Source organism: Heliangelus exortis, chromosome 4, assembly GCF_036169615.1.
Source record: "Heliangelus exortis chromosome 4, bHelExo1.hap1, whole genome shotgun sequence".
NCBI lineage: Eukaryota > Metazoa > Chordata > Aves > Apodiformes > Trochilidae > Heliangelus > Heliangelus exortis.
This window is the reverse complement of record NC_092425.1, coordinates 5,038,961-5,061,765: the sequence shown is the minus strand read 5'-3', so window position 1 is coordinate 5,061,765 and position 22,805 is coordinate 5,038,961. Positions and strand designations below refer to the sequence as shown.

At 40.7% G+C, this 22,805-nt stretch overlaps 1 protein-coding gene and 1 long non-coding RNA gene across 2 annotated transcripts in view; one reads left to right on the top strand and one right to left on the bottom strand.

Annotated features, from left to right (window-relative positions):
- Positions 1–22,805, bottom strand: part of LOC139795754 (transmembrane protease serine 11E-like) — a 38,771-nt gene that overhangs the window by 2,040 nt on the left and 13,926 nt on the right. The window contains exons 4-8 of the mRNA XM_071742745.1: positions 16,082–16,149; positions 12,648–12,811; positions 3,306–3,344; positions 2,036–2,231; positions 614–873 (exon numbers count right to left, since the gene is read on the bottom strand). Coding sequence (XP_071598846.1) covers positions 614–873; positions 2,036–2,231; positions 3,306–3,344; positions 12,648–12,811; positions 16,082–16,149 — 727 coding nt within the window. The remainder of the gene's footprint in view (positions 1–613; positions 874–2,035; positions 2,232–3,305; positions 3,345–12,647; positions 12,812–16,081; positions 16,150–22,805) is intronic.
- On the top strand, positions 167–2,317 carry LOC139795755 (uncharacterized). The gene is made up of 2 exons (XR_011725676.1): positions 167–250; positions 1,924–2,317. It is a non-coding gene; the product is annotated as an uncharacterized lncRNA (long non-coding RNA).

Genomic DNA, 22,805 nt, shown 5'->3' with positions numbered 1-22,805 from the left:
CTTGTTTTGCTTGTTGATTTTTTGCTTGTTGACCTGTCCAAGCTAGAGAATATGTACATACTCATAGTCTCACTCAGGAACTGTACCAATAAGACAGAAGTAACAATTGCATGGCACTATACTTACCTTTAAGTGTAAAACCATGTATTTTATGCATGTTCCACATAATATACCTAGCATTTTGGGACAGATTAGAAGAAATTAAGGCTCTGCTCCTAAATCTTGTGGCCTGCTAAGAGTGTGAGCTTGGGTAAGTCACATTTACCTGAAAGCCCATAGAGTTATCTGTAGCTTCTGGCTAGCACTGGGAGAATATTCCTTAGGTGTTATATAAACACATGCATGGATGTGTTATGTGTTATTACCTGTCTTAAGAATTTACAATATGAAGTGGAAAGGCTGGAAAGAGAGAGTTTTCTACTTCAGTGGATTGTAGCTCTTTGTGCAGCCTAATTTTAGAACAAGAAACTGCTGCTTAGAATTAAACAAACCTATTGCTTACAGACACAGCATTACTGCCACACAACATATAGATACAGAAGTATCAATTCAGTAGCAAACCAGAGACACTGTTTCTGTGACACACAGGTCACCCAGCAGACTCAGGACTCACCATCATTGGTGAGTGCTCCCCAGCCGGTGATCACGGCGTAAATATTGTATGGAAAAGTCTGGGATGGCTCCGGCAGACAAACACGGTGAATGCTGCTTGAAAACTCCACTCGTTTAGAGAGCTGCACGAGTGCAATGTCATAGTCATGCTCTGGGTAGTGGTACTTCTCATGAATGATGATGGTCTTGACTGATCTTTTCAAGCTTGGTGGTTTCAAAAGAGCTCCAAAAGTAGCAGTCCACTTCTGAGGGTGACTCATGCTGGAAAAGTTAAGAGTGCTGTAAGGATTTAGCCATAAATGTTTGGGATTTTAAACTTGATGAGCACCTTTATTGTAAAGCTCCTTCAAGCTAGTTCCCTACCAGATTCTTAGGGCATCCATCACTTCCCATAACACTGAATCCCATGTAACTGTGGGATGCTGCTAGAGGAGAATAATCCCGCATTGCATTCTCAACCATGGTCTCATACACCTGCCCTGCACCTTGTCCCTGATCTCACCAATCTACGTCTGTGAAGTGTGACCAAATCACAAAGCTCTTCTGCTAGAAAACTCTTCAGCTCCTTTACTCTTTTTACATGTTAATAATCTGCTCAATCAGCTGTTCAATCTTACATGCCCTGCAGCTTCACAAATGGAAAAGCAGTCACAGCAACCTGTTCTGGTGGGAGGTGTCCCTGCCCATGCACGGGAGCTGGAACTGGATGAGCTTTAAGGTCTCTTCCAATTCAAACCATTCTGTGAGTCTATGAAAGGCTATGATCAAAACAAAATTAAAAAAAAAAAAATGCTGAATGGAGGGGTCAGAACATGGGATTGTAACTTCTGGTAGCAGCCTGCTGGTGCAGCACCCTAACTGGGAGATGAAGGAGCACCTTGAGAACCAATCAGTGCAATGGGAAACAAATACTCTGAGATTTCAGTCACATTTCCTTTTCTGTGCTTATTTGCTCAATATGCCAAATGACTATTGATTTCCACTCATACAGTTGCCATTTCTGCTCCAAAGAGTCAGTCCTTTAACTTCCCGTTTTTCCATCCAAGTGATGGGTCTGCTTAACTCTGACTTTTCTGGGGGAGGTTTAGGTTGAACATTAGAAAGAATTTCTTTACCGAGAGGGTGATCAGACATTGGAATGGGCTGCCCAGGGAAGTGGTGGATTCTCCATCCCTGGAGATATTTAAAAAGAGACTGGATGTGGCACTCAGTGCCATGGTCTGGGAACTGCAGCGGTACTGGATCAAGCTTTGGACTTGATGATCTCTGAGGTCCCTTCCAACCCAGCTGATTCTATGATTCTCCTTCAAGGCAGAAAGTTGCTCCCCTGGAGCCAGGGGCACGGTGCAAATCTAGAGAGCAGCACAACTGGATACCCATGAGGCACATCCTGCTGCAGACTCTCTCTAAAGTGGGAACTTACTCTCTGAAGCAGTGAGCTGCAGATACAAGCCACGTGTTGCTGATGAGTGTGGCACCACAGCGATGGATATTGTTGTACTGCAGACTGGCTTGCCACGGCCAGTCCCCGGTCTCTGCAGAAGACAATCCACCAGTTATTCTCAGGGAAGATGATTTTGCCATGGACTTCACTGATCTGTTCTGCCGTAACCCACAGACTGTCAAAAAGGAGAAAGAGTGTATTAGCTATGCTTCTGCTTAGTAAAGAAACCTGCCAACTGCTGTGGAAAACATATATGGAAAATTACACCACCAGCCCCCCCCCAAAATCAGAGATCCTCATGGACAACCCATTCTGTTAGAAACCTGAATGACTACTACAGAAAGTCATGCTGGTCAGACACTCAGGTTTATCTCTGTGAGCAACCCAAATCAGGAACCAAAACCTTAACCACAAACCCCATTCTCAAATACAGTAATTGCCAACCTTAATATCCCAGGTAATTTGTCATTAGGCTAAAAAAACATAAACGAGGCAAAATCTGAGATGGGATTGACCCAAGCCTTGGGTTTTTACCATGCATGCATGCAGATTACAACAGAAAGGTATCACATGGAAACAAGCAAGTGCATCACTCAAATGGCAGTCTGGAGAGAACTGGAGAGACACTTCAGGAGCATCACACTAATCCACTGCTATCAGCAGCCGTTGGATCAGGGTAGGAAATAAACAAGTGTCCTGAGCATCATAGTCCTCACTGGCTAAAACCTGTTTTCTAGATAGCAGGGTTTATGTTTAAGGTGCACCCTCCACCTTCAACACCAGCACTGCTGGAGGCAGAAGTGTGCCACAGACATTTGTGCAGCAAAATCTCCATTATCTCCTCTCTGCCCAATGCTGGAAATTTCTACAGAGCTCTCAGCACTTGCCCTTTTCTCACAGAACTGCTGATACTTTTAGCATAAGGAACATCTTGCTGAAAAAAAAAAAACCAAAAAACCCAAACAATTAACCCAAAAAGATCAGGGAACTCCGCTGTGAGTATAGACTTTTCCTAGAAGGGATTTTCACACCATCACTACTGTTTTCAAGCCAGTCTTCTAAATATACCAGCAGATTCCTGGCTGAGCAGGGGTTCTAAACACCCCACTCATCTGTGTGAAGCACAAGGTCACATTCATTAGGCAAGAGGATGAGAAAAGGCTTTTGAGGGCCAGGAAAAGCGCTCAGAGACAATAAATGCTGATTAAAACAATCAGAGATTTACCAGGCTTAAAAAGCCCTCACTTACTGTCATTGAAGAGGGCTTCTGCTCTTTTCACCTCCATACCTGAAACAAACAAACAGTCAGGGTAAGGCCAGGACAACAGGTTTCTTATCTGCTATTTGAGCACAGGACACTGCAGAAGGTGTGGCTGAGGGGGGCTGCTAGAGAAACCAGCATAGCTCATGTGTAGTCACATCTTGTGCTGGCTACTGCACTCTTCTCTGTGATGCTTCTTGCTCTTCTCCAGCCAACATCCTCTGAGGACCAGGTACAGGGTCTCCCCCATCATGCTGGACCCTGATGTGTCTGGAGGGGAGCACATACAAAACAAGCCCAGTATTACTCAAGATCCATAATTTTGTTGGGGAGAAATTTTTACAGTGGAAATTTTCTTTTTTCTTTTTTTTTCTGTAAAAAAATCAACTTGCCACATTTTACACCAGAGTGAAGGCCAGAAGAGAGCTGGTACTCACTCTGTGCCCTCCTCAAGATCAGAAGCCACTGACTTCACTGCAGCAGTGCCAGATTAAAATAGCAGTAGTTCCCTCTCCTTTCTCCTATATTATTAAGCAACAGGGTATCTGGTACATGATTAATACTAAAAAAGACAGTTAGCAGCAAGTTATTTTATAGCACAGAAGGTTCTAGCAATACATTCCCTTCTTGAAAATGCATACACTGTGAGCATGCTGACAATAACAAGCATTGAAGAATAGAAGTCTATTTCCCTTCTTCCAGAAGAGTATTTTCACCAGACATACTATTTTAGTTGCCAGTAGTAAAAAAAAAAACAAATATAAAAAAATTTAAATTAAAGAAAATCACACCTTCAGTGCAATGTCTAAGTTATATGGTAATTCTTGTACAGGATCCACAACTTCCCATTTTGTGGCTGTGTAGCCTTTCTCAGCAGATCCCTGTTATTATCAGCTTACTTAATTTCCCTTTTTATCTTTGCAGCTACACAAAATAATATTCCTAGTTTTGATCCAAACCACAGTAAGCCAGGAGGAGTTCGTTTGATTGCAAAGGGCTCAGGCCCACACTTGTTGCCTACTGAGCTTGTATCACTTGTGTTTTGTTTGTGGGCTTGACACTCTTCCTGGTATGCAGGGTGAAGTGGATGTTTGCAATCAACCATTACTAGACATGTACTCATTCATTTTTAAATATAACATTAAGCAGATTGTGATAGAAAAAAGGAAACAAACAGAACTCCAGTGCATGTACAGCTTGGCTGCAGAGAATGTTACAGGGCAAAGGCAGTGCTAGGTCTGCCAAATGTGCATGTGGCCACTGCTTCTTTTTGGAAGTATGGGAGATAAGTTATAATTTGACATCTATATAGCAACATGGTTTTATTCAGTATAAATGGGAACTGTTCACATAATAAAGATAAATAAACTTTACTAGTGGGCAAGCAATAACTTGCAAGGTCTTCTTTCTGACTTGTACTTTTTCAGCTCCTATGAAAGGAAGGCAAAAGGAAACCCTGAAGTGCAAGTCCTTCTGCATTTCAGGAATGCTGGTTGTAGTCTGTGAATTTCCATGGATAATGTGGTTGGTTGTTGCCAAGATCCCTTATATCAAAATGTAACAATACCAGACAGTTAAAAGCTAATCCAGCAGAAGGGTTCAGTGGTGATGTAAGTTGGGTAAATTACAAGTGAGGGGGGAAAAAAATCAATGCTCAGCTGTGCTAAGGATTTGGGTACTTCACCTACTATACTGACAATAAATTCTTTGATAAATCTGGCCCTACGTGTTTATTTGAACTATGAAGCATCCAGTGTTTTCCTAGAGATTCATACAGCCCTCAGAACCAGCTTATCATTTGGGTCACACTAATATTTTGTAGCTGGAAACTGATTAGAGACGGACTAATACAATCAGCTCAGACAGAGCACCTTTTGCCTTCAATTGCAATATTGATAATAATGTTTTTTTAGCTCCCTTCTGGGTGGAGAGATATTTACCTCATAATGACTAATTATAAAGTCTGCAGTCAATTATTAACACTTACATTATGTTGCAAAGCTTATTGAGAAGACAAAAGGAGCAACCAGCTTGTTCAAGAGCAGTGCCGGAAGCAATTCCATTGGCATGAACTGCACTGAGTTTTGCTGTGAGTCACTCAGCTGTCCTGCAAGGCACCTCTCTCTATCTTTGTTTGCTTTTTTAGAAGACACCTAGAAAAAAAGTCCAAACCTCACATGGGCAAAAATTTACCCATTGCTTCCAGTGAGACCAAGGTGGTTTAATTGGAGAAACAAGTCTCACGCAAGCATGCTACAAGTCTTCACTAGGATGCCTATACAGCTTTGAATTTTAGTGTATTTTATAACATATTGGGACTACTCTCCAACCCATCCACTGGATGGAAAAAGGCTAGTGACACCTGTCAGTAAATTAAAGGGTAGGAGCTCTCCTTTGCTTTAGAGTTTTGGCAGATCATAGAATCATAGAATTGTCTGGGTTGGAAGGGACCTCAGAGATCATCAAGTCCAACCCTTGATCCACTACCGCTGCAGTTACCAGCCCACGGCACTCAGTGCCACATCCAGTCTCTTTTTAAATATCTCCAGGGACAGAGAATCCACCACTTCCCTGGGCAGCCCATTCCAATGTCTGATCACCCTCAGTAAAGAAATTCTTTCTAATGTCCAACCTAAGATACCTGACCATGTATTCCACACTGAGAGCTGCAACCCAAGGACTAAAAAAAAATACCACAGCAAGGGAGGAAACCTCAAAGTAAAGGGAGTTTTTAAGAGGTGAAGGCAAGTGTGTCTGGCAACAGACCTGGGAACATATCATGCAGATCAGGGCAAGTGAAATGAAGGGCAGAATACCAAGGACTCAAATTCAAGACCACAAATGTATGTGTTTGGAAATTTGAACTGACGCAGCTTTCAGATAAGCGGAGCCCACAGTAAATCCCATGAAAATAGGGACCCTTTTGGGTGACAAGGTACTGCTGAAAATCAGATTGTTTGGGCTTGCCTTCATTTGTTGTTACTAGCTTGACATTTTTAGCCTGGTCAACAGCACAGCTGTTTGCTTTGTGCTACCAAGGTGTTGTAAGCCCTGCCTCGAAGCAATCACTCGCAAGGCACGAGAGACAATTTCGCTGCCCTGCTCATGTATTTGTTGCCCCAGTTGTTTGCACATCCAAGAAAAAGCATCAATTAGTAACAATTAAAGTGTCATATCTTGTCTCAACCACACAGAGCTGCAAAAATAGTTGTTTGTGTCACATTTAGGAAAACAGTGTTCAGTCTCCAACTGTAAACAAGAACAAGTTCAACTTGAACATGCATTGCCCAGCTGTAAAATGGAACTTGCTGTTTAATTAGAGCTTGCCTAACTTAAAAGAGAAAACTACTGTCTAAATTAAAATCCCAGCTTAAAACATAGCTTAGAGATTCCATCTTTCAGAGAAGGCTCTGTTCTCCAACGAGACACCAATTTTGTTAATACAATTATTTAACATATTTAGTAAGCACAATAACCTTAAACTACCCTTAAATTATTGGTCTTAGTTTTCTACCAATGAGAACAGTGACTTGCAGTCCCAATTTAAAATTAGTATCAGTAAGCAACTTTTTTTTACTCCTCAATATATATGTTTGAGCAAACATGGAAAGAAAAGAGGAGTAAGCAAGAGCAGGAAAGCATCTTTATTTTGGTATTTTTTTATATGCAATAGCCAGTACAGGCCAGGATTTCTAAGAGAGCTCAATGTCCAGAGCTCTTGGATCTATCTGGCAACCAGGGAAATGTTTTCAAAGTGAATGTGGCCACTTATCTCTGAGGTATTTAGAGATTCTCAGAAATCTGTAGTCACCTTGCTACATCTCTAAATAATATTAGTGTCATCAGAAGAATTCATCTTGTGTCATTTTTGCCTCATTTTAGTGTTAGTGTTTATATTAAGAAGCAAATAACAACTCTCAGTGAGAGAAATGGAGAAGACATTGTCGTGAAGTAGTTCAAGCAAGGCAAGCAGACACATTATTAGGGGATATTATGCATTTTCAGTGTGGAAAAGGTGAGAGATGGCTGCAAAATTATAGATGAGAAATCTCTTTTTAAAATCTTTACCCAATTACACATAATTTCACAGACGTGGATTCCCACAAAAAAGCTTGATTTTCTCTTAAGTTTTCTTCCATGATTTTCTGTATGTCATAATGTAACTGCTGACTTCAAAGGCAAACTGGGTGTTCCATCCTTTGTTACATCCAGTTCCCACATCTTGCTTGTGTAGGTTGTTTTTCCTCCAAGGTAGAGATTATCTCAAATGGGGTATGAAGGGAGGAGAGGATTGTAAATACTAAAAAAAAATAAGTACATTCTTCAGTAGTAACAACACATATTTGGACACAATTGTGTTTGAGGCACAGCTCTGTGACGTGCAGAGGGAGCAGAGGAAGCATTTTTCCCACTGTCCTTTGTCACATTTAATAACAACTTCCTTGAAAAGAGAGAATTACAAAATTCTCAGGTGTGTCAGAAACAGTGGGTTCACCTAAGTCACTGTTATTTAGGGTAACAACAGTGCAGGCAGGCACAGAGAGGATCTCTGGCAAGTTCCAGTGGGTCACCAACCTGAGCAGCCAAGAGTAATGTCACCATGCATCTGTCCTGTAGTGCAGACAGAGGTGGAAGTAATAGCTCTACCCTAATATTCTTTAATTACATTAAAGACCACGAAGGCCCTGAGGTCTTGTAGTGAAATGGGAATGAAAGCAGTGAGCAGCAGATGCAGTCATTTTCCCAAGAAAAGTACCTGGAAGGAAATGCTGGAGCTTCCTGAAGGATGGCTTGGGGCTCAGCAGGAAATTCATCTCTTGTGTGGGGACACAGTGCACACAACCTAAAACGACTCCCCATGAACTTTCCAATGTTCTCCCTGCTCCCTCAGTAGGAGTGAACTCCCTAGAGCTGTACACCCCCATAGAAGCAGCAAAACATGGCTTAGATACAGGTGATACAATTCTCATTGCTTCAACAGGGGACAGTAACCTGGAGAAAACAAGACAAAGGCTTTGTACCTCTAATTGTCCCTGTCACCCAGCCTTTCCCTCTCCTTCAATGGACCTGTCCTCACATCCATGACTTCCTCCCCTCCTTCCCCAACATCTTAATTCTGTCCATGAGGACAGACAGGTCCATGCCTCACAGCATATTTATATCAGCTTCATCCCAAGGAGAGACCTACATGGGGAATTATCTGTTAGGTTTGTAGTGTGAAAGGTTTTTTAGTGATTATTATTTATTTAGTGATTATTTAGCAGAGCCTATACTCATTCCCTGGATGCAATAAAGGTACCACTAGAGTAGGGTCAGACCAAAGCACCAAAGCAGAGAAAGAGAAAACTAAAACTGAATAAAGAAATTAATTAAATTAACTTATCCAGGTCATCTAATAAGTTAGGCTGGGATGATTTTCTGCTTAATTTCTTCAACACGAGCATGTCTTTGCAAAATATTAATTTTAAAATACATTTCTGTCCTCCCATTTTAGTCAGCCTCTCTAGAGTGTTGCAGACACTGAAATGTACCACCTTGCACCAAGCTAATGGCATTCATATGAGGGAAAGTCAAATCTCCACTTTATTTCCCAATGTACAGATACATGTCCTGTTCCACTCCCCCAGTCTGCTGGTGAAGTACAAGAAACCAGACTGTTACACAAATTGAGGTGAAACATTCTTCAGTCATGGGGGTCAGACAGGCATCTGTGTGGCTCTCAAAGAACACTTGACAAAGAAGTGAGCATCTGGCTCTTGTGTTCTGTACGTTTTATTTGTTAAGGAGCTTTAGCAAGACCCAGATGCCAGATAAACAGAAATAATAACAGTTGACTTGTTGATCAAAACTGATTCATGACTCACTGTCCATGGTCAAAACTCTTGGCTGTGCAACAGGTGGGAATACTTCCTACTCACTTTGAACAATGCCAGTGATCTTCTGATCAGGTTTTTCTCTGACGTCAGAAGCACATTCCCAAAAATACATTTTGGGAGACTTCCAACCTATCTGACAAAGGGAAATAGTCTGGCAAGGTGCTCTACACTTTGCTTAATAGTGATCCAAGCTGTGAGGTGGTGGCTTTCCAACCAAGAAACCTTGGGGGGAAAAAAATCCAGTCTTGAAGGAAATTTCTTTGATGCCAGAACCATGCAAAGGGCAAACTCTGACACATTCTTCCTTCAGTGCCATTGGAAGAGTGAGCCCTAACGTGGGTGTTTCCATGTCACCCAACTTTGATATCTCATTTTCCTGGCCCTCACACAGCTGCTCAGAGAACATAGGGCTCATTTTGCGTGATTCTCCACTGAAAAATCTTTGGGCTTCCAGTGGGGTTTGTACACAGGTGCAGAGATCTTTATCACCTCCCATTTTCCATCAAAGCTGTAGTGGAAGTTTGGAAATGCTGCTGTCCTTGGCCAGTGGGCTTATCCAGCCCTCTGTTTATTTTAGTTAACTAAGAAAGCAGGGGCTTGAGTCCTAAATAACACATTGAAGATGCCCCAATACTGAAGTATTTTTACAGGCCTATGTCAAGAATATCTACTGCTTAGTGAAGTCAAGAACATCACTGTATAGATGATATAAAGAAGTGACAATATTATTTTTTTCCTTTAAGTTTTGTACACTTTTAATTTTTTTTCACACCTGCTGGATAAATCTTCTCTCTCTTTTTCAAAAAACCTGAACTAATAACATTGTCAGTTTAGATTTTAGCCCCTCTTTATTCCCAGTCCTCAGCAATGGAGAAGCAAAGGAAGTTTTACCCCTGAGCTGGCAGACTGCTGAGTTTTGTCTTCCTGCCCTGAACTGCAGCTGAAGATCCCAAGCATTGCATCAAATTTGCAGAATTTTGTTGAAATTCCTCTCCAAAGCAAATCCTTATGAGTACAGTGGAAGCTGAGACACAGTGTTGAACAACAAGATGATTAGATCCTGGGAGGAAGACTTAAGGAGGTTCTCCTTATCAGACCCTCCTCCTAGTATGCAATGTAAATAAGTGCCTGACCTGGATTTGTTCAACTAGTTAGCTATGCTTAGCTAAACCAAGCTGTGTATTATGGCCCCCAAATTAGAATCTTTTGATAAAGATATTACAATTAACAGGTTAATGATTTTTTTTACAAGCCAATATGAAAATATGCTCAGATTGTAGGATTCCAGTTGGAAAAAACATCAAAGCTACAGTGCAGCAACATTTAGAAAAGTACCGCAGAGCACAGAAAAAAATGTGGGGCTTCTTATCTTTCCTTGATTTCAATACTAATATTGGACTGGATATTCCAGTAGGGGAGAAAGAAGTGGGAAATTCAAAACCTGGATCCCTCTTTGGACTTCCAGGACCAGTTGAAAATCACCACTTCTCCCAGGGGTGAGGAAGAAGACAAACTTTATAAATTGAGACCTTTCTCTCCTCTAAAAGCACAGGAGTTCTGTTCTATACTCTTCACTCAATCTGGTTCTCTTAAACAGCAGCACCAACAAGAGCTTGCCTAAGCCTCAGAGCACTCCTGAAACCCTATTAGCAAAGAAAGTTCCAAATGGAACCTTTTATTGTCACCCGGTAGAAATGACAAGGTATTGTTTATGTTTCTTTGTATCCCATGTAACAGTTGCACAATCCTAGTTGTGTAGTGAGTAGCAGAGCTGTCAGTGTTTTATGGTTAGGCTGAGACAGCCAAAAAAAGCAACATGAATGTTATCATACAGCTTCATCAGTAACACAGAGATGCCATCTTTTACTGGCACCAAATGTTTAATGAAAACATTTTGATTCAGCTCATTTTTTAAACCAGCAGCCACTGTATTACTGTAACAGACCTGGTGAAGTTCAAGGTCAAATAACAGAGTTTTGAGTCACTTCCCACATTTACCAGACTGAACAAAAGCAGCTAATGACATAACTCAATGAGAAGATCACAGCCCTTTTCTAACAAGCCTTTTTGTATTCCTAATTTTATCCTTCATTTGAGGCACCACATTAAACCAAAGATTCAAAATTCACCAAATCGTGACCTGTGTTAAAAAAAAAAACAACATACAAACAAAAGCCCAAAACAAAACAACAAAAAACAAAAAAAACCCAACCCTCTTTAAACCTCTCTAGTTGATGCTCACACGCTTTTTCTTTCTGGGACAAATTATACATGCATTTTGCTCAACAGGAACTACTGGTGTATAAGCAACACTGCAGAGAAATGGTGATTTCTTAGTTCAAAGGAATGTCACCTACCATCTTGTACCATTCCAACAGGGAAGAATGATGGATGTGTGACAGCTCATGTTTGAGTTTCACTGCACTGCTGCAATGCAATGTGCATAGTTGAAGCACCAAGAGGCAGAACAAGAGGTTACTCCTTGTCATTTCTGAGTGGGAGGGAGCATGGATTCATTCAGCATGGAATCTGGCCCAGGTTTCTTATTCTTTCAACACAGCTGTCTGGCCTCTGCTGTGTAGCCCAGTGTGGAAAAGCAAGGAGCAAGAACCCATCCATGTTCTGCACTGTCACCCTTCTGATAGGAGTAAGAAGAACCCTTTTGCAGAAGGTCTGCAAAAACAAATGGCCAAGCATCTCCCCTTCCTTTCAATCAGCAACTCATTCTTGAAAAGTCTGGCAGCCAGAAAAATGTTGACCATATGTAATTAAAGTTAAGTCATAGACAAAGGTCTAAGCCTGCACAAAAATTCCCTAACAGATCAGAAGTGTAGATGAGGAGGGCAACCTGCCTTTCAGTGTCTGTTTGATAATTCCCTAAATAAAAAATAGTGCTGTTAATCCCCACATCCTGCAGATGCAGGTCTGCTCTGCAAAGGAGCTGGATCCTCAGCTGAGAAGTCACACAGATAAGAACATTTTCGTTTTCTTTTCCTTTCCCCTGGGGAATTTGCAAGGGTTTTCATAGCCCCACCAACTATGTTTTTACAGTGCATTGGTTTTCCTCCTGCTGCCACTGAAGCACAGATGCTGCACTTTCAGGCTCTTCAGAGGAGCAAAGCCCAGGAAGCATGTTGGTGTTGCTGTGTACTGAAGCACTGTGGAAAGGCTTCCACTCTTCACCCTGATGGTAGCATAAGATTGGTACTGCAGTTTGGAGGGATGCTAAGGCTGTACCTTCAAAGCCACAAAGCAACTGCTCCTGTTTATCTGTATTTAAGACATATTTTTAAAACTTAGGTAGAGTTTACACATTGCCACTGATTTTGTTCTAACTTAATAAGCAAGAAAGACTGTCATCCAGGCTCAGTAACAATCAGCAGAAGGGAAGAATCAAATCCCAGCAATCAGAAAAGGGCAAGAAGTATCGTGAGGAGAAATACAATATACTTACTGGAGATGGTAGAAGATCTGACATTTATTCTCAGGGGCCCTGTGTATTTTTTCAGACCCCTCCGTAAGATCCTTTCAACTCTTTGTCTCAAGGCGTCTCTGGAATCCGTGGAGGAGAACCAGAATGTGAGCAAAGCCTCTGCCATCACACCATCAACTTCTGGGCTACAAATGAACAAAACACACTTTGGTTACCTTCAGCCCATCTCTGCATTTCTTAGTTGTTATCTTGGCTCCTCTAGCAATGGAAATGTAACATCAAGGATTAGTTTTGAACATTTTGTATGTTTTTGAGAGAAGGAATTGCCAAAATAAATCCAAGGAAATGCTGCATGTTCAAGTTTGTATTAGGCTAGAAGGCAGCATGATACATTCTGTGAACAAATGTCCAGAGAAATCTTATAATGGCGACTAAAAGCAGTCACTGACTACATGTTTGGGACACAAGAGCTGGAGGGAATGAACTGGTTTGATTTCAGTGAAAAGCACAATGCACAGCACTTCAGGGACAGCAGGTAGATGGTTAATGGCATCTAGACAGACTTTTCCAGGGCCTCATACATACAGAGAATAAAAATTTCCCATCATCTCATCCCATTAAGTATCTCAAAAAGATACTTAAGCAAAGGGGAGAGACCACACAACCAATTCCACCACTGCAGCCTCTTGGCATGACTAAAAACCTCACGTTATGCAACAATAAATGAATCTCAGCAGCTTATCTACAACCTATTACAAACTATCTACAATCTATATCTATCAGTATCTATCTATCTACTATCTATCACAGTTCAAGCGATGGGCCACAAAAGGGGCTTTTAACATCTGACTGAAAAGCACCAGCATCCACACTGGGGAGATAAGAAGGGGGGAAAAATGAAGAAAAATCTTTTAACGGGTGGAATTCACCCGATAGCAGTATTTAATTTTCCTTAAAGCCCCAGATACTACAAGAGTCTGAATGCCAGACAAAGAGCAGAGTCTAATCTGGTGTAGTGAATCTTGCTCTGTGCTTGCAGGTGGCTTATTCTTAGTCATTACACAGCAAAGATAAGCATGTGCACCAAGAATCCTCTTTCCTGTGCCTCCTTGGCTTACAAGAAGCAATGACATAACCTACAGCAGGTGGAATCACAGTTACTTCATACAGGAGGTGAGCTAAAAGCAGGTTGTTCTGTCTTAAGCATCATTCAGACAGGAAAGGGGAAGATAAGATCTTCCAGTTATATCTCACTATCTTGGTAATTTGTAATTATATAAAGTAAAAATAAGAAAATTAAAAATAGAAGGCAGGTGGCTTATATAGGAGTTATGCAACCAGGCTATGATCTTTTAAAGGGACACACACCCAAAGGAAATAGACATTCCTCTGATAGCCAGTGAAGGGAAAATAAAAGGCCATGTGTTAGAAGCACACCAAGGCACCCTGAGTGTTCTGTAGCTAAGCACAGAGATAGGTTCCTTGCCTCAAGGATCTCATAGCTCTACAGGGACTTCCCAACAGGCTCTTTTTCCCTTTATGCCAACTTCAGCCTGATTGCCACTCCATTTATTTTCCAGATATTATCTGGTCCAACTGTGGGTGTTGCTCTGCATTTCTGAGGTGTTCCCTCACCCCCCCCCACTCCTATTCCTGTGCTGTGCCAAACTGGAATTACTGTATCAGCTCTTGCAAGCACCACACCTCTCGAAACCCTCGGGTTATTTCAGCCTGCCTTGAATCACTCACTATATAGCAAAGATCCAGAGCCAAAGACACTCTGTCAAGGTTTGTTTTGCCTTTCCCAGTGAGTAGGGGGCTTTATTATGTGTTGCTTATACTCACCCAAAAAATTACACATAGTACTTTCCAAAAAAATTCACAACAGTGACCCTGCTTGAAAGTCTGAGCACATACAGAGGTATCAAGCTTATATATTTGAAAAAAAAACCCAAACAACAGCCAATCGACCAAACAAAAAAACCCAAAACAAACCAAATAAAAAAATAAACAAACCAAGTTTTGGCATATGCAAACATCACAATAAATACCTCAGTCTGTCCTTGGAAATTAGGAAGTAATGAAAAATTTTACTTCTCCCTACAAATTGGACTCTCAGATCCTTCAGTCATCTTGTCAACACTTACAAGACTCCAGTCAATATCAAAAAATATTCCTGAAGGTACATTCAAATAATGACTTGTGTGATTTGCCTAACTGGGGATTAAGCTAAGGTAAAGCAGGAGGCAAGATGTCACAAACCTTAGACCAAGGAGAAGTCCTTTCACAGGAATCAGATCTTGAAGCTGCTGTCATTAGTCTTACAGCTTTAGCATTTGATTATTAAGACATTCAAGGTTTACTTGCAAAGTGATGGGCACTGTCATTCAGGAGCAAGACTTTAGTTTTAGAATAGACAGTTCTATAAAATTGTTATTTTCAGCACTCAATAGTGGTTCAAAAATCAAATTGAACATTAAGTCTCACTGGGAAATGAACAGAGAAAAAATCAGACATAAAAAAACCATTGCTCATTATAATCCCAGCCACATTGCTCATTATAATCCCCTTGTTCTCAAAAAGCAGGGACAGTACACCTGAAAGAGATACGAAGCAAGGTGAAAAGGTGATTAAAAGTTGAGCTCATGGGGTACATGAAAGAGAAAGAGAAAAGGGATATGATGGCAGTGTCTGATACCACTAATTGCATAGAGAGGAGGCACAGAGGTCAACTTCTCATCACCTCTTCCAGCAGAAGAAGTAGGGGCCAGTGAATGATCCAAAGGAGGTGCCTCTTCACAAGTAACCCCTTACTAAACAAGTAATCCTTACTAAAGGATTGAAGTGCACAGCTTTCAAGAGTCCAGAGGAGACTGGACAAGTCCTTCAAAAATAACTCAGCAGGGGCTGCTAAACAAACCATGACTACTTCAGGAAATCCCAAGAGTAAGTAGCTGGAGGTAGGGAGCACACCAAGCAGCAGTTGCTATGCATGTTCTGTTGTGCTGCTACTGTTTGCAGTGTTTGCATCCTGCTCCACACCTACTCGTGCCACTCTTAGAGATGCAACTCTGATAAGTGGGACCTTCCGAACTGGAACAGCCATGTTTGGGTTTTACTTGACAATCTCAACACAGCAGGAATACTATTAATAAAGGACACCTGGATTATAGTGAAGGAAATAGTTTTGAAAAGTCTCTATTTTTAGATAGCTCAAATTATATGTTATTTATTAGCTAAAGCTTCCTCAGTATCTGAACACAAACTTGTACAGAATTTGGACTTCAAGATCCAATGGAGGGCATGGTCCAGAATAAGATTAGGTTCAGCTGGGGATTATGCTCTGGTATTATTTAAAATAAACTTTACTGAATTAGATCAAACGGCTCTCTAGCTGGGCTTGATATACATTTTACTTTATCTCAGCTGCATGCATTTATTATAATCTCACATACCTCACTCTGATTAATCGTGAACTGATGTATTTTTTCCTTAAAATGGAATTGTTAAATGTCTTGTCGATCTGTTGAAAAAAGAAAAATATAAGATAACAACAAAAAAGGAGGGAAACTGACATTGCTGCAAGGGGCATTTAGGAAACAAATTAACAGTTTACAGATCAAAGAAACATAATCCAGCCCAGCCTCTAGATCACATTTGTCACAGACTTTTCCTAACCATTTCCCACTTGGCTTCAAGTACATCAGAAATAGTTTTTTCTAAATATCTTGTGATTACAGCAGGATGCCACTATAGTGTTGTCCTGTTCACTTCCCAGACATAATGGGGGATATTTATAAACACACTTGAAACACACTGCTGCAAACTCCAAAAGCACAACCCTCAAAAGATAACCTGCAGAAAGGGCACAGCATGCCATGCTCTGTCCTGCACCTCTTGCAGGGACCTTTCCTGATGCAGCACTTATCCTTCATCCTGTAGAAATTTATAGCAAAACTCTCAGTGATCTCAAATTACACCACCCCAAACATCTTTGTGATTAGCCACATGTTAAGGGAATTGTCAAGCAATCTCATCAGAAAATGGAAATCTAGGACTGGCAAGGAATCGATCCCCAAATGACAATTTTGCTGGTGCCTGCCTAACCACATCCTGCTGTGGGCTGAACGTGGCCTCAGGATGGCAGGATCAGCCTGGGACAGTGCAGTGTGATATAACATGGCATGAAATTCTTCCTGGAATGGCTCGGGATCACTGAATCATTGAGAAACAGCAAAGTCACTGGGGAGTTGTGCAGCTCCTCCTACCAGCAAGACCCAGTAAATCAAATGTGTCCTGCAAATACCAAATGCACTACAAGAAAAAATTACATAGAAATGTTTTACAGAATCATGTTTGTCTTTTCTGTAATTTTTAGCCCATGAAGGATATCTGGCTCAGGCAAGTCTCCAGATTTTCTGCCTTCTGAAGGAAAGCAAAAAGTAATAGTTCTTCAACTTCTAGTATGTTGAAATCTTTCAGATACAGAATCAAGCACATAAACAGGAAACCTGGGAGCAGTTCCTCCCAAAGAACGCAAAGCCCCTCTGTCCAACTTTGGCTCTCAGAAGTTGAAGTCACATATCATTACACGGAGATACTGAAGAATATTTTCAGGATAAAAAGGGCACATTTTTTATTATTTTAGTGTAATTTAAACTGTATATTAGTAAGGAATAAAATGAAAAGTTCTTGATTGCCCTGGTCTGAGTTGATCAATGTTTATCTTGCTGATACTGGCATTTACCTGGAATTACTTTGGCATTTGAAACAGACAAAACAAATACACCAAGTGTAACAAGATGCTGTGGATATGTAAAATGTGTTTTATCCTGACACTTTGGAGACTGCCAGCTGATACCACTGCATTTTGAGGCACAGAGTAAGAAATCAAATCTTTTGTTTCCTATAACTCTGCACCCTGCTCCTCCACAAGCCCTCATGATTACTGGAAGTAACAACATTTTGGTTTAGTTTGACTTCATTTGCTCATTGTTTCTGTGACAGTGTTAAGTGCTTCACTGATGGTTGTGTAAGCAGAAACATGCAGTTAAGCAGCACTGCCAGGTTTGTGGCATGCAATGGCATGTGCTGTCTTTGGCCACACTGCCTCTGAGAACTTCTGAGAACTTTAAGACCTTTGCAAACAAACAAACAAAAAAAAGAGCCTTGGGATGGGCTGAGGGAGACCTCAGGCTTCTAGGTTGCTAAAGACTCAAGTGAAAGCAGGTTGGCTTTAAGCTTAGGGATGAAGAGGGTAAGAATTGCAAGGGAGGGTTAAGTCAATATGACATTCCTGAATTCTTTATCTCCTGGAAACTGTGTTTTGAAGCTCTCTGTATTGTCTCATCTTAGAGATTGCAAGTGGGTTTGCTGCATTTTCTATCTGCATTTCTGGAGCAGATACAGGGATCCTTCACTCTGTGTCTTTGCTACAGCCTGAGCAGCTGTACTGTTGGTTTTGTACTCCTGACATGTTCAGCTTTCTCCTTACCTCTTCACCTTGACCTCCTTCCAGCTGTTTTGTACACTCTGATCAGGAACACCATGTGCTGCAGCACACAGAGTTCAAGTGATATCTGATAAAGCACAATTACACGCAGTGCTTTATGTGAAAAGGATCTAAGAAGTCCAAATGCAGTTGAACTATCAGCAATAGACATTGTTTTAAGAAAATTCAAACCAAATTCTATTTCTATTGAGATAAAAGTAAGGAAATTATTTTAAATTATACCAAAATTTCTGGATTTGTATTACTTCCATTCTCTTTTGTAATTTCATATCTGAATAAGACAGTAGCCACTTTTCCTGTTACATACTGCCACTACCCTTTCCCCTCTCTAAGAGTTGCCTTAGTACTGTATCACCAATAGATAAATAAACAACTAGAGAGTGGTTTTGGTTCCAGTATTCTTTACTTAAGTAATTTGCTGTATCTTATCAGGAAAGACATGCTAACCAAAGCTCTGCACTGTGGCCCCTATCTTTCACCTGCTGATGGATTCGTTTGACAGATACAAATGCATCCCAAACCTCCTCTTTCCTTTAGTGAAAATTTTGGTAATATGAATTATTAACAGTAATCTTTATATTCATACAGAGTTTCAGTAAAAGATGTCACAAGATGCCTTCAGATAATAATTTTGAAAGATTAATGTTCTGTCTCATGTGATAAAGCCTTTCGCATCCAGGCAGTGAGCAATTCTCTCCAGTGTGCTTATAGCTCTTGTTTCAGCTTGAGTCACAACCCTGGAAGCAAAAGCATCTAGAACTTGGTCCGGTAACCAAGTGGGCACCAGTCCTGCCTGGGAGAAGGACCTACACTTCTTTTAAGAATTTTGCTTTGATTACAGCCACTCCAAAGTGATGCTGTCATGACTAGATGCCTGAAATTCACTGCTGATTAATCTCACTTATTTTCCTGGCCCTTGTCTAGCCACTGCTCCATGGGGACAGCTGCTGCTGCAGACAAGGTCTCTCTATAAGCATTCTTAACCATGTGCTAAGTCCTACTCCTTTCAAGTGAGCAGCACTTTCCTACCAGCCTTTATTTTAGCATTGGTCAAAAAAATATTTTATTTAAATTAAAGTTTGCTTGCTGGTTTAGGTTAGTGCCATCTGGTATTTCCTCAATTTGATTTTGTATCATCTGTCCTTTTTACAAAACTCTACACATAGTAAAATTTTCTGAGACAAAATGGACTCCTGAACACAGGTCCATCTGTGTCACTATAGTAACTATTAGTGGGTAGTACTAAAGGTGAATTAAGAAGGCAGAACATTCCAATCCATGCCCGTGCAGCTACAAAAGAAATTCTTTCTTGTTCCTTGCAGTCAGAAGTTGCTTTACACCTTGATGAACAAGACTTGTTTTCCTATCCTATCATGAATAATTCTGCATCTCACCATTACCCTGTTTTTTCACCTCACGCTGTGGCAAACTCTCACCTTGTGAACAACCTATTAAAAACTTCATTATTCCAGAGTCACTCAATATACACTGCTTCGCTGGGACCAAGAACTCCCCCCAAGCACTGGAAATAGGTCACATAAAACAGGGATCTCAGTGCTCCAGTGTAGGACAGGGCTGACATGACACGAGCTGGGCTTGGCCAGATGCATGGCTTGGTCTGGAAGTCACCAAGTAAGTTTCTCTGTGTCAACCCTTCCTTTCTCCCACCACACACTGCTCTGTCACTTGCAGATTGATCAGAATGGTTATCTTAAATCTAGTCTGACAGAACTTTGCTCTGGAATATTTGCTGAATCCACCGAATTACTTGTGTGGGACGTTCAGAAGTATTCCGTAGGGGTGGGAGTACAAATCATCTTGTTGCTCAATGCTACTCCTCTTTTCCCTGCTGCCAATTGATTCCTTCAACAGCTACCCCCATACTGTGTTCTTGCCTTACTACCACGTACTTGCTTTTGCGTTACTACCACTTCAAGATGTAAAGCCTATTAGTAGTGATTTTCAAAGCTTTTTGACCATAAATATAAATTGGAACATGCCACATGATTCGGTGATTTTCTCCAGTTTTGTGGCAATCATATAACATGAATTACTCCTCAGTTGTGTTAATTCTGTACCTAGCACCCAACTCACTGGCCAATTTGCATCCAGTTTGCAGCTCTGCCTGCTGAGCCCCCATTCCTGGTTTTAATGCAAAACCAGTAGCAGCTCCCTTATGAACCTGATAGATCTCCTGCCCAGGTTTCAGCTGAGGGGCAGAGATGAGAGGGAGAGAAGGCAGGAGGAGAAACACAAAAAGGGACAGCAAAAACTGAACGTCCCAAACCAAGATGTGGACATCACCCTCCCCTTAGAAGCAGAGGTACCAATTACAACAGGTCTGCAGCCACAGTGTTTGCCTGAGGCAAAGAAAATGGACCTGAAAGAGGGCAAGTGTAATCATGCAGCAAACCAGAGGATCAGAAACTTTTCCATCAGGAACAACAAATACACAAAGACAACATGGTGAGTGACAGGCAAGAGCAGAGTGAGCTCATGCATCTGCAAGTGGTATCACAAACTCTTCACAGAGTTGAAACTGGACTGCTAAAAAACTGGGAGGTGAGTAAGCACTACCTGACTTTGCACAGGATGGTTCCTGGAGGTGTTGGCTACAAAAGAGAAATAATTGACCTTGCACAGCAGTTGTTAAAAAGACTGCTCTTTCAGATAAAAGAAATTAAGAGGACTAATACATGGGATTTAAAGTATCATGCTTATTCCTATTGCAGCCAGTTTCAAAGGCATGTAATGGCATGAGAGTTCATTATAGCCATGTAATAGTGACTGCTAGAATTAAGGTCACCTGAGTATTCCCATTCCCTACTCCCTGCTTTCAATTGTCCATAATTAGCTTCCTAAAACTTTCACACTGCCATTGAAATTTTGTCTGCTTAGGGAGGAGATTTTTCAGCTTTTAGAGAGAAAATCAAGTTTGGTGAGAGAACCAGTAAGGAAAATATTTAGAGAAGAGCTTTTGTTAGTCTGTATTGGTTTGGGGTTTGTTTTTGTTTTTCAGAAAGTATGCTTTTACCAGGAAAATGACTTTTTGCCCTCTGGTTTTTTAAGCAATACTTTGAGGTAAGAAGCCAAAATACTGGAACAAATAACTCTTAGGAAGAACATAGTTTTATGAAATCTAAGGAAGATCAATAGTGATGTATTCAGGTTACAAGTGTCTAAATAACCAACCAGGCAAGGTCTCCACTGAGTTGGGGTTCTCCCTTTTGACAACACCATGTTTTAAAAAACCACCCTCTTGGCAGGCCAGATTTTTATCTCAGTGACACCAGTTCACATCTTGAATCACTTCATTGATTTAATTACCTGCAAACAATGCAGTAATTCAGGATTGTGAGTCTATAATTAAGATAAGATTCTACCCTTAATGACACACACTATCAATAACTGCCCTTTATTTAATTTTGAATGTTTCCAGCTCAGGTTCACATCCATTTTCCTGGTTTACATTTTATAGCTTTTCTTACCAAGCACTGGATCTGAATTAAAGTTTCATATTTTACTGGCTCTGTATATGCTTATTAGATGAACTTGATGAACCAAGAAAAAAATTAAAAAAAAAAAAATCAGCTTGTATGTCTATTACTTGAGAAAATTACATTGTATTAATCAGTCAATAATCAATGAAGTTAAAGGATCACTGAATTTAAGTTTGAGAGAAAGTTGGATATTGGGCACATGGTTGATAACCAACCATTTTCATGCTAAATTCATGTTATTTAGGTAGAGAACACCAACAGTTTGAGATCTTACAGGTAAGGAAACCCACTAAGCTACAGCTTCATACATAATACTCTGTCAGCTCACACTAGAGGAAAATCTGAAAACAAAGTTAAAGCAAGAAAAAAAATCTCAGTTTTTAAACTGATGCAGTAAGGGGTCTTTTTCTTCTTTTGATTTCAATAGGATTTCTGAAAACAAGCAACCAAAAGTGAGCTGCAAGTGCTTTCAGTGACTGATTTCCTCTCTCAGTGCACAGCATTTCAGCTGTACCTTTCAGACCACACCTGTGTGTATCCATACTGACAGCCGAGTGTGCTGTCAGCCTCTAATTGCTACATAATAAAGTCACCACACTGGCATCTTGGCCACTCTTACATGGCTCTGTTTCCCAGATGGATGAATTCTGCTACAAAAACGCTTTCTGCTTTCTTTCCAGTCCCTGTCACCCATAGAGGGCACCCTCATTGTACTGTGCTGCTGCCTGGACATTGCCAAATAATGCTCTTAAAGGAGGTGTAAAATGCCCTAAATTTATTTTACTGTTTTATTCTCAGAATGCTCCTTAAACTTAAATACCTTTTTTACATAGATAAAAGACTTTTTGTTTCCCATTTCAAACCTTATTTTGCAGAACAAGAGGAAAGGGAGGGTACTATTGAAGTCTCTAAAGGGCTTAATTTAAAAAGCTTCATTTTCATGGATTTTGTACTATAGATGCACTTCTAAATTTAATTTCCCTCTATGAAGAACAAGAAAAAAAATCAGGAAGAGACTCCATTCTTTTCACCTCATATTGTTGCAAAGCAAGTACCCAGGGGAGCATGTACAGAGCCTAGGAGTGCTTGGGTTTAAATAATGAATTAGGATTTAAATGTGAAACTTACAACAACCAGGAACATTCCTACTCAGTTTGTTCTAGGTGC